The 12,641-nt window shown below is 39.5% G+C and overlaps 1 protein-coding gene across 3 annotated transcripts in view; it reads right to left on the bottom strand.

Annotated features, from left to right (window-relative positions):
- ATP13A4 (ATPase 13A4) overlaps positions 1-12,212 on the bottom strand; it is a 126,525-nt gene extending 114,313 nt beyond the window's left edge. Inside the window, exon 1 of one of the 3 annotated variants that reach the window (XM_027538243.1) lies at positions 11,815-12,212. In XM_027538243.1, coding sequence (XP_027394044.1) covers positions 11,815-11,877 — 63 coding nt within the window. In that variant the 5' untranslated portion in view covers positions 11,878-12,212. The remainder of the gene's footprint in view (positions 1-11,814) is intronic. The other 2 variants (XM_027538242.1, XM_027538239.1) reach the window with 2 other exon arrangements.
- Between the last annotated feature and the right edge of the window lie 429 nt (positions 12,213-12,641).

The following is a 12,641-nucleotide window of genomic DNA, read 5'->3' as shown; positions in this document are numbered from 1 at the left end:
TGGGTGATGGCATCATTGTGATTCTTTTTTTATTTTTATATTGTGCACATTTTAATTATTGAATACAATTAAATTAACTTTTGTATAACAAAAATTATTTTATTTTTAATTTTCATTTTATATTGGGGCATAGTTAATTAACAATGCTGTTAGTTTCAGATGTACAGGGAAGTGATTCAGTTATGCATATATATATATACGTTTTCTTTTTCAATTTTTTCCCATTTAAGTTATTAGAGAATACTGAGCAGAGTTCCCTGGTCTATGCAGCAGGTCCTTGTTGGCTATTTATTTTGAGTATACTAGTGTGTGCATGTCAATCCCGAACTTCCACTCTATCCTTCCTCCCCACCTTTCCCCCAGTAACCATAAATTTGTTCTCTAAGTCTGTGAATCTGTTTCTGTTTTGTAAATAAGTAAATATGTTTAAACAAACTTTTTTTTTTCATTAGCTAACATTTCTTTTATTCGTAACCCATTTACATTATTTTTTTAAATTTTATTTTATTTAACTTTACAATATTGTATTGGTTTTGCTATATATCAAAATGAATCTGCCACAGGTATACATGTGTTCCCCATCTTGAACCCTCCTCCCTCCTCCCTCCCCACACCATCCCTCTGGGTCGTCCCTGTGCACCAGCCCCAAGCATCCAGTATCATGCATTGAACCTGGACTGGTGACTCGTTTCATATATGATATTATACATATTTAAAATCAGAAAAATAGCAATAAAGATGGAGCTAAGGATTGTCATACTAATTGAAGTAAGTCAAAGACAAATATTATATGATTTCACTTATACATGGAATCTAAAAAAATAAAACAAATGAACTTATTTACAAAATAGAAACAGAATCACTGACAAAGAGAACAAACTTACCCTTACCAAATGTGAAAGGGAGGATAAATTAGGAGTACAGGATTAACAGATACACATGGCCATATATAAAATAGTTAAATAAAAAGGATTTACTGTATAGTACAGGAAACTATATTCAATATAACAGCCTATAAAGAAAAGAATTGGGGAAAAGATACATATACAGAGAGAGAGAACATAATTACTTTGCTGTACACCTGAGACTAGTACAATATTGCATATCAATTATACTTCAATTTAAATAACTTTTAAAAATAAAAATAAAATTGGAAAAATAAACATATTTTTAAAGTCCTTTTCCTCTTCTTAGATATGTTAAATATCTTCTGAAAAGCTCTATATTTTACATTTACTCAGGCAAAAAATCACAGGGGATCTAACCACTTTAAACTTTATTTGTTCAGTTCAGCTACACTACTATTTATTGGCTAGAAGGGGAATTCCATTTGCCCATTTGTACTTTTTTGTCTAGACCTTCCAATTCCCATTTATTTTACTCCAGGTAATAGTATCCAGTACTCCAATTTTCTTCTGTCAAACCTCCTCCTACCACCCTCTGCTGATGTGCTTCATGTAAAATTGCCTCTGACCCTGACTCTTGGACTGGGAATGTGATTAAAACCATGATATTCTCCTGTCCACACTAATAAGTTTGAAAAGAGGAGATGATCCGATCAGAGCCAATGAGAAAATATGAGTCTTTTTGCTCTTCTATTTTATTGAGAAAAGAGAAAAATTCTATATATTATTGAGAAATAATTTTATTTTTTCCATTGACTTAGTACCTGGAGATATGTAATACTGGAGTTGTTAGAAAACCCCATGCAAAGTCTGAGACTAAAACAAGCAGGACCAAATGAACAAAGATCACTTACTTGAAAGTAGGAAATCCTCTCTGACACAAGCAAAAATGCACTGATGCTGGGTGGATCCTCTACCACTTACCAAGCATGGGTCTACAAAATCACACTCATGCAACTGTGAAGGGAGGAGCAAGAAAATCCCACCTAAGGCCAATGACAGACAGAACTGGCTGCCATGGAAAGGACAAACAAGAATATTGACAAAGCATCATTCCCTGAAGCCCAAATACAAAAGGACTGGCTAGGATCACCCTCTGTGCCCCTACTAGAAGCCTAGCACCAAGCCAAGTAGTAAAAAGCCAAGGAAGCCACACTGGTGGAGGGACAAGAGCATCACCACTTCTGTGAAGCTGGCAGGCATGGATGGCTGGAAACTACAGGGGAATCTGGGTGACCTGATTCCACAGCCTATGCCTCTGTTCACTTCTATGCCTAAAAGATCAGAAAGCTATGACTTTATAAAAGAGACCTGGAGGTTTTGTTTCTCACAAGTTCAAAATGAACACTAAGTGTGAAATAGCAGCTAAACTAGTACACACTACCTTGGGCTTATTTACTAGTTGTAGTGGTGCTGGTGGTGGTGGTAGTGATAGTTATGGTTAGTGACAGCAGTAACCGAGGTGGTAATGGCATCCAGGAAACTATTGGAGTTAGAGTGGGAGTTTGGGAATCAACCTGCGAAGTTTCAAGATCTGTTTTTACTGCTTCTTAGCTTCCAGATCTGGACAAATTATATATTCTCAGTACTTGCTTTTGTAAAATTCGGTGTAACAACTTAATTCAGTTAGGAAAGAAGGAAAAAACTTATAATATTTGCACAGTCTTCATCTTATCAGAAACATATTAAGCAACATTGGTGTTCTGTGTAAGATGTAGACATGAAATAAGATGCAGTACCTGCCCATACTAACTCACAATCTGTTGGAGGAGAAAGACAAACACATTATTACAAAATATAATAAAACACTCTATTACAAAACCCAGTGAAATTGCTATAGTAAGAGTTCAAACACATTCCAGACAAGGAAGGGACCAACTGTGACCCAGGGACTCCCAGATGGCTTAAAGGAGGAAGTCAGATTTGGGATGAGTTCTGATGGATGGGCAAAACTCTGAAGACCAGATATTAGGGTGAAGACATCTTCCTGGCAAAGAAAGTATATAAAATATTCTGGGAAGAGCAAGAAGGCCATGTTAAGGTGATCAGAGAAAATGGAAAGTAAAAAACTGTCTCTTAGAAGTGACTAAGGGAAAGACCTGCACAGGGTAATGTGGCATCTAAGCTAAGAGATCCTTATCATGCTTGGTGATCAAGCCTGATCTTGAGACTCAAAGTTTCAAAAACCCAGAAATTCAAAATCCTGCAGCCATGGTTCCCCCAAGAAGCTAGCAAATTATGGAAATACTAAGGTGATTATGGTCTCAGCCAGAGCCCTGTGTGCACAACCACTACAAATCAGAAAGTGTCCTGGCCCGAGGGACATAACATTTCTCTGGAAAGCACATTTGGGCCTCCTTCTGCTCTTTATCTTGAAGAGATATCTAGGGCCTAACTGTGTTCATTGTCCATAAGAATAGCCTCAGGCTGAGGACAGATTTGAGGAGGCGATGTTCAACCCAGCCGTGATTTTCAGGCAATTCACCAAGATTTTCATTATGGGCATCTAGAAATACGTGTAGCCCATTTAGGTAGGTGGTCTCACTCTGTCTAGTCTTCATAAGGCTTTGAAACAGACACAAAGCGTTGCAGCTGGCGCCTACGGTGACTTTCCTCTGGACACAATGCCAGATCACCAACTCTTCTAAAGCCCAAGTCCCTGTGCTCTGTGTCTTCTGTGGGCCTGAGGAAGCTGTAGATTCAGCCTTGGTTAATTATTTACTGATAGTTTTACTCTTGATTCCTTTATTCATGAGTAATTCATAAAGCAACTGCCATAAATTTCCAGTTCCCACTTACTGTAACGTCTCCAGAAAAGTCCTTCTTTTCATGACTAAAAACAATTCACAGTACTTTTAAAAACTCAAGAATATCACTTAAATTTCTTAAGACATTTCACAGAGATTTTATCCACTTGTTTTAAAACTTTTTAAACCATATTTTTATGTGTGTTGGAAAGGACCCCAAGAAACCATCTGCATTGGTCCCTGGCTCAAATCAGTAAAGTATTATTATCTCCATCTTGTAAATGAAGTGACATCAAAGAGAGGTGCCCATGATCTACTTTAATAATGACAGAGCCAATACCACGGTGCTGGTCTCCAGATTCCTAATGTGGTGTTTCTTTAAACTATGCCCTGCTGTTTTGCAACCATTAGCAACTAAAGTAGTGTGTCCAAAATTAAACAAAACCAGAGGCAGTAAGCTACATGTTTAAAGCAGGAACCCAGGCTATAGCCTTCTATTTCCTGAGCCAGATGAACCTAGACATGTCATTTAATTTCTCTGTGCCTGTTTCTTCATTTGTAGAAGAGAGATGCTCATTCCTCCTAGGGTGTTGAGAGGGTTAAAGAAGTCATGACCTTGTAAGGTTCCCAGTCCAGATCAAACACCATGTAAGTATTTGCTACAGCTATTGTCATCCTCACTCCCAACCTGTTCCTATTTTTCCCTGTGGGATTAAGTGATAGCACCATCTTTCTCCCATTGGAAAAGTAGGAACTTTAAAGTCTTCCTTAGTAACTACTCATCCTGTTTACCCCTTCTCTCTTATCCCATGATCTATGGATCATGAAGTCTTTTTAATTCTAATTTCTAAATATCTCTTAAATCCGTTCTCCACTCAGCATCCTCTTTAACAAGCTATAGTTCCATCCTGAATCTCTTACCTGGACTGTTTCAAACACTCCTTCCTTGACTTTCCTCCTCCAACCAAACTTCCTCACCCCTGATGTAACATCGTTTGGAAAGGAAAATCCTACCATATGAATTCCCTGTTTCAAATTTTCCAGTGGCTTCCCCATTGTGCCCATCAGGCTGATATCACAATAAGTTCAGCTCGATCATCAAAGATTCTAATTTAGTAGGTCTGGAATGGGGACCTATGGATCAATTTTTTTAATGCATTCTCCAACTTTATTCTGGTATTTTTTTTCATGGACCGATGTTTGGGAATCTGTGGAAAAGACAAAATGTACACTCATTAGGATGTCTCATAAAGTCCTTCACAATCTGGCCTTAATCTACCCCTCCAGAGAAAATGAATGCCCTGTTTTCCCTTTGGATTGCTCTTTGACTGAATTGTTCCTTCTTTGTGCTCCCACAGCTCTGTATGCGAAAGTCTCACAACAATACCTATTTCAGCATAATTTCACTACATCTCACCCTTACTTGACCCAATTGTAGGACCAACTTCATGAGCATGTGGCTTGTGCAGTCACAAAAGGCCCTGCTCTTGGAAGGATGCTCTGCTAGAGTCATCCTAAAGTTCATAATAATTGTTGAGCCAAAGGTACCTCATTTTTATTTTGCACTGGGCCCCACAAATTACATACTTGGCCCTGCCCATTCATCTTTGAACTCCTTGAAAACAGAAACTGTTTGCTATTCACTTGAAATCCTCTTTAGTTAGCACAGAGGATGCTTGGCACAGAGGAAGGGTTTGGTAAATATTTGTTGAATTTATACATGAATGGATAAAAGAGTAGAGTAAGGTATCTCATAGGAAAATAATGTAGTATGGCTAATTAACTCCAAAGAATAAGCTTTGTTTATGATTGATAGAGAGAGCAGTCGATTGATAAATTCACAAGATGACTGACAATCCCCAATAAACGACATAAATTTCCCAGGTTTCTCTTTATTCAAACCATCTCATCCTTTGAGCCCTGCTGCCTCCCTGTTCTTCTCAGAATACAAAATTGCAGGTTAAGGGAGCTTGGTCTTGTGCCATCAGCTATGCCCTGAGTGTTTGCGCCAAGCACTGTACTATATTCTGGGGACTGGGGAAAGGGGAGAAGGAGGCCATAGAAAGGTGAACCAAACAGGTCCTTATTATCAAGAAGCCATTAAATCTTCCTCTTCAAGAGTTTCAATCAAAGATGAGTTGACTTCATGGGAGTTCTACAGCAATGAATCAAGAATAAAGACACTAGACTTGGCCAGTGGCCCGGCTTCCTGAACACTTCAGCTGACAAAATGTCTCAGTCTGAACACAATTCCTCCACTATGAGACCGGTGGGTTTGCTAGTTAACATTGGCAACCAACTCGGAGGTGCTCAACGAGCATAATAAATAAGTGGCTATTGAGGTGGGGGAGGTGCTGTTGCTCCCTGGTGTTAGGGAAGAAAGGGCCAACATCAGCTATCAAAGTGAGCCCAATAATTGCTGAGGACAGATGCCCCTGACTCACGCTGAAGGCACCACAGGACTTCCAATGTGGCAAAGACCACACACCACCCTGCTGCCATATTATGTGCCTGTGGCACTAGCTTCTTGCTGCTCCCAATGACTTGGAAGTTCAGAAAGAGTTGCTCTTGCTTTTCCATATTCACTGGGAAAAGTTACCCAGTCTACCAGTCTACTGGAAAATTTATAGTTACCCAGTCTACTGGTTGATATAATATCAGTGATAACAGTAAGATAATCTAGTAAAAATAAATGCTGACAAACATATAGATGTGTGATAACTTTCAAATAAAGGAAATGAAAATATAATACGGCCACAAAATATCACTTTCACATTCCAGATGAGACAAAGGTTAAGACTGATAGTGCTCAACAGTGGCAAGTATGGTAGAGAAAGTAAGCATTCTCAAAAAAGACTGCTAGTCAGAGTATAAACTGGTACAATCACAATCTTAGGGAGGGCAGTTTCATATTAAAATCACGTATCAATCAAAACTTAGAATACACATCCCCTTTAAAGCAGCAGTACCTTTTTCTAGGACTTTTCCCTGAGGAAATGCTCTGATGAATATATAAAAATACACACACAAAATTGTCCGTCACAGCCAAAAAATATTTAGAAATGACCTAAGCGTGCAACATTAGAGATGTATTTGATTTAGTGCAGTCCATCCAAACATAATTTAAACATTAAAATGGCTATATGAAGCTGTAAATATCAAAAGGAAAATATGTCCCTAACATTTTAAGTGTAATGAAATGGCCAGCTTTAAAAAAGAGTATAAGTGGAATGACTCCATTTTTTTTTAATGTATTTATGATAATGTGTATATATTCTTTTAAGAGTAGATTGTGACTGTCTTTTGATTCAGCATGATAATAGTACAAAAAATGGATGATATACAAATATAATATTCTTATTTATTTTATTTTATTTTTAAAAAATATTTATTTATTTGGCTGGGCCAGGTCTTAGTTGTGTCATGCAGGATCTTCAGTATTCACTGTGGCATGTGGGATCTAGTTCCCTGACCAGGGATTAAACCCCTGCCCCTGCCATAGAAGTGTGGAGTCTTAGCTACTCGACCACCAGGGGAATCTCAGTATTCTTATTTTATTCAGGCAGTCTCAGTGAACTCCGGGAGTTGGTGATGGACAGGGAGGCCTGGCATGCTGCGATTCATGGGGTCGCAAAGAGTCGGATACGACTGAGCGACTGAACTGAACTGATCTGATCTGATGGAGGAGGGAGAAAAGTCTTGAAGAAATAATATGTGCTGTAGTGTATGGGTATAAAGTTAACAACCGGTCTTCAGGTGGGGCAGACAGAAGTTCTCTGCAGCACCTTTTGATTTCCATGGCACAAATACACCCAACATTATTAATTTCAAGCTACTAATGTGGCATCACTGAATGCAGAGTTGAGAAGAGATGCACAGTAGCATACCAATATGTTGTATTTCCATGATACAGATACAACAAATAAAAACAATTGCAAGAATATAGATAACATTAAAATGTAGTGAAATGCTAGCAAGTGATAAGTTTTGTATATGCATTTTTTAAAAGTCTGGAAGGAGAGTCACCAATATAATAATATTGATCATGTCTGGTTGGGAAGTTCATGAATCATATTTACTTCATTCTTTATACCGTTTGTATGTCATTGCAACATATTTTACAATAAACATATGTTACCTTTATAATCAGAAAAAATTTTCAAGGCTTTTTTTTCTTTTTTAATTGCTAAAATCCAGGAAGGAAAAAAATCAGGGAACACAATTTTTAAAACAAGTCTCAGACTTCCTTGGTGATCCAGTGGCTAAGTCTCTGAGTTCCCAATCCAAGGGGCCCAGGCTTGATTCCTGGTCAGGGAACCAGGTCCCACAAGTCAGAACTAAAGAGTCCACATGCTGCAGTGAAGATGGAAGATCCTGCATGCCGAAACCAAGACCTAGCACAGCCAAGTAATTAAATAAACAAACAAAAATATTTATTTAAAAAAGTCTCACTGGAATAAAGCACTTCCCCATGAAGGAGTCTGATTTCACTAGAGTGTAACTAAATATGATAGGGAGTAAAGTTTGAATCAATTAAATCATATCTTGGTACAGTCATGGTATAAGGAAATGAGCACTCAGTGTTTCTAAGACCTTTCCAAATATAAATATGTAACATCTGCATTTGAGATCCCAGGCCATCTGATGCTCTCCTTTTACAAATAAGGAAACTGAGTCCTAAGACTGGTGGGTATTTTCCAAATTAAGCACTACAAAGCTGATTATTAATAAAGAAACTCGGCACCTCTCCATTTATAAATGGTTTCTATAACTTGTGAATAAAAGTATATATTCTTCACTTGTCATTTTTTAATGAGAAGAGACGACCTCATTTGGTGAGGAGGGAGGTGGCAGTATGCATTCAACTGGTTAACTGCTGAAGCCCTGACTTTTATCTTTGGATAGACACCAGCTTATGATTCTCCAGAATTTTATATTTCTTCAAACACTTCCACATAAGAACCCTGTGAGACAAGTAAGAAAAGGACTACACCCGTTTTACAGGCACAAAAACAGGCTAGAGCAGGCAAGTGGCTAGCCCAAGGCTAGTGAAAGCCTGATCTCTGGTCCCACTCAGGTGATGTCTGGGAGACCGTCTCCTTTCTGAGGCCTCTCAGAGGCAGTCATTTGGGGAAATCTTCTCTGAAGTTCACTTTTCCCCCTTTTCTGCCTTATCCTCCTAACAAGTGCTTTCTTCCATGGGCTTCTGTCTCAATTTACACTTGAGGATATTAATTTTAGGTCACCTAGAGTGTCTCTTTCAGAGAAGGCAATGGCAACCCACTCCAGTACTCTTGCCTGGAAAATCCCATGGACGGAGGAGCCTGGTAGGCTGCAGTCCATGGGGTGGCTAGCAGTTGGACACGACTGAGCGAGTTCACTCTCACTTTTCACTTTTATGCATTGGAGAAGGAAATGGCAACCCACTCCAGTGTTGTTGCCTGGAGAATCCCAGGGATGGGGGAGCCTGGTGGGCTGCCGTCTATGGGGTCACACAGAGTCGGACACGACTGAAGTGACTTAGCAGCAGCAGCAGCAGAGTGTCTCTTTAGTTTTTAGCTTATTAGTTCTAGAGTGGAAGATAGTCCCAGGCATCATTAGGCCTGGAAATATTCCGTTCTTCTTTATTTGACGTGAAGGCTAAACCCTAGAATGTTATTTTCCCTGGAAACTTGCAGTAATTAGAAAGCCAGAAACTATAAACACTTGGTGTGACACATTTCTAGACAATGTTGATTTGCTAAAAGGAACTAACATTGAGGCCAAAGGAGACAGACTGACTCAGGAAATACAAACCATATATAACAACAGATCCTGGAGAATCTAAGCAGATCAGATGCTCCTAAACTTTGTTCGGTTAAAGGAGGAAGTGTGTTCTCCTATTAAGAGTACCATATCCAGGACTTTCCTGGCTACAGTATTGGTCCAGCCAATACTCTGTGCTTCCACTGTAGGGAGTGCAGGTTTGATCCCTGGTCAGAGCACTCCAGTGTTCTTGCCTGGAGAATCCCAGGGACGGAGGAGCCTGGTAGGCTGCCGTCTATGGGGTCGCACAGAGTCAGACACGACTGAAGCAACTTAGCAGCAGCAGCAGCAGCAGCAGCAGAGAACTAAGACCCCACATGCCTTGCAGTACAACTTAAAAAAGAAAAGGCGTGCTATATCCTCTGCAAAAGCTGAAAAAGGCATCACAGGGTGTAGTGAAAACTAAGTTAGTTAGTGGGCAAAAAAACTATTTTGTAAACTAAAAATCACTTTTAAAATGTGTGGCATACATTATCTTGCTAATTTTTGATGCTTGCTGTTCTGGGTGAAGGGAGCGGGGTGGTGTGTTTAAAATGGACAGTGTCGGACACAGTAATAGGCAGGTGGCCAGGTTTCTCCAGGCTGAGCAGGCTAGAGAGCTCAAGAGTGCATACTAATTGCTGCACCTCCGCCGAGACTGGCGGCTAGATGACTCCTCTCCAGAAAACACAGTGTGCTTTCCACGTCAAAGGCCCTCTCCTAACCGGGCTTTCAGTTGCATGCAAAACTAAGCTGACACCCGAATGTGTTGACTGAGTGATACCATTGTGAAGGTGACCTACTGACAACATTGCTTCAGTAGACTAGGTAGGCTACAAAAGGGAGACTAGTTTCCCTGGAACTAGAAATGTCCCACCAGCAAGTAGATAATTCTTCATGACTCTGGAATGACAAGCTGTGGAAGAGAAGAAATGAGTGTACAGGAAAAGAGTAGTTGTATTTCCAGCTGAGGATTTGAGGGAGAATAAAAAAAAAACCCTTAGAGGGAAGCAGACTTTGCCTTCTTGTGAATAATATTAAAAATGAGGATCAGATTTTCAAGTTAATATAGAGAATTTTCTCAAGTTTCTAAACATAGAGAAAACACTTTGGAGGGAAAGGGATGAATCAGAAAAAGGGATGGATCAAAAACATGGATCAGAAGGTCACTTCTGGTGACATTTGTGTAGGGCCTAAAGGCAATTGTTATTTGGTAGTCAAATCCAAAAGAAGTAAGGAGACAGTTACGAAAGCCATATAAACTTGGGAGACTTTGATTCCCTTATAAATGTTTCAGCTTTCATAGTAGAAGGGATCTACTTTTGAAGTTCCAAAAAATGTTGTTGCTATAGGAACAGGTAAGCAGATTAGACTTGAAAGACCAGTTTAAGGAACAAAGAATTTAATAGTCAGGGCTAAAGCAATTAACCAAGAAAACAATTTTAAGTAAATATCTTTGGGGTTTGTTACTTATATATTTACTCCAGGAAAATAAAAATGCTACTGTAGAATGAGAATTTCACATTTTAACATTTTAATTACACCATTTCTGGCATAAAAGACTATGCTCACACAATTAGCAGAACGGCCTTATTAACAGAAGTACACATTTCTAACTCTCTCTTGATTAGATTGTAATTGAGAAATACAGCTTTAATTTCAGCAAGAGCGTAAGAATCATCTTTGATTTTCCTACAGTTTCTCAGATGGGAACATACCTAAAATAAAAGAGACTGTGAACTCCGGAAAATTTTCTGTAACCAATCTGTATGAAGGGAACAACAAGTAAAATTCTAGAAGTAAAGAGAAACGTACGTAGGCTGATAATTGTTACTATTTTTATATGTTTTCTGCCCAGACATCTTTGTGAACACAGATATGTGAGCAGAGGAGGTCAGGACCCCATTGCCCTCTTACCTCTCTGAAGATGTGCTAGTCCTTCCTATCAGGAAATATGCTGCTCCCAACATCAGGGATTTGCTAAAATTAGTAGGTTTTGGCCAGAACTGGCTATACTGATGAGACTCGAAACAAATCATAAAGTAGCATTGTATTTCTCTCCCTTTCAATTCTACTTCAAAACGTTCTTGATAAAATGAATACAATATTTTTAAGCCTACCAGATTTCTGGTGTCAGAGGTTACATTTATGGGAAAGGAAGGCTTCTTGTGCATTGTCTTTTCTCACATTGTGCCAAAATCAAATCGCACAAGTGTGTGTATGAGCATGTGTTTGTGTGTATGAGTGTATGTAAGCGTGTCAGCGTGTGAGTGTATATATGTGTGAGTGTGTGTGTGTATGTATGTGTGTGTGAGTGAGTGAGTGTTGGAGGCTGGGCAGTGGAAATGGAAAGAGGCGGAATGTGGCAGGAATCTTACCATCTCATTTTCTTCTCCTTCATTGAGCAAAGCGTGCTGGCCCTTCTCAAAGTGGTCCCCCATGGAAAAGCGATTCCACTCCTCCCCGACCTTCCGGAACAGATGCGTCCAGGTTGAGTTTGAACTCGCCCAGCCACCGCCGCTCTCCCTCTCCAGCTGACTGAAAGAGTTAATGCGTTAACAATCCTCCAGGTTAAAACTCGCTCTGGAGCACACACCTTCTCTCAGCAAATGACAGTACTTAGGAAACCGAACTCCTCCCACGAGCCACCCTGTGCTTGGAGGAATTTCTGCCGGCTCCTGGCTAACTGCATTCTCTCTCAGCCGCTGTCCCAGAGGAGGCTGCTCCCATGCTGGTCTTTTTGTACCCAACTTACAGGGAAAGAACTCATTGCCTGCACAGTGCCTGCCAGCCCAAGACATCTGACTGCAAATCCGGCGGGACAATGCAGAGTTGGCAGGACCTCTCCGAGGAGTGGGCAACAGGCAAAAGGACTCTAACAGAGCTGCAGATTTTATCTGATTCATGAAAGCCCCAATCCATCGACTTTTAATAGGATCTTCATTCATTTTGCTTACAAAAGGTAAAAATTGTGACTAATCCTCTTCAAAAGGTATTTGAAATCACATTTCTCTGTGTGTGTAAAAAAATAGTCCACTCAACGTGTATGTGGAATTAAGTTTACTTTTTTGAGAAACTTGCAGGGAAAAGAAAGCATAATCAAACTATACCATGCAGTCTCCTCTCACTAAAATATTGGTGGTTGAACTCATAAGGAGTCTAGACTCATTTTTAAATTTTTTCACACATTCATTCAACATACATT

Source organism: Bos indicus x Bos taurus, chromosome 1, assembly GCF_003369695.1.
Source record: "Bos indicus x Bos taurus breed Angus x Brahman F1 hybrid chromosome 1, Bos_hybrid_MaternalHap_v2.0, whole genome shotgun sequence".
In the NCBI taxonomy this organism is placed as follows: Eukaryota; Metazoa; Chordata; class Mammalia; order Artiodactyla; family Bovidae; genus Bos; species Bos indicus x Bos taurus.
This window is presented reverse-complemented; position numbering and strand designations above follow the sequence as displayed.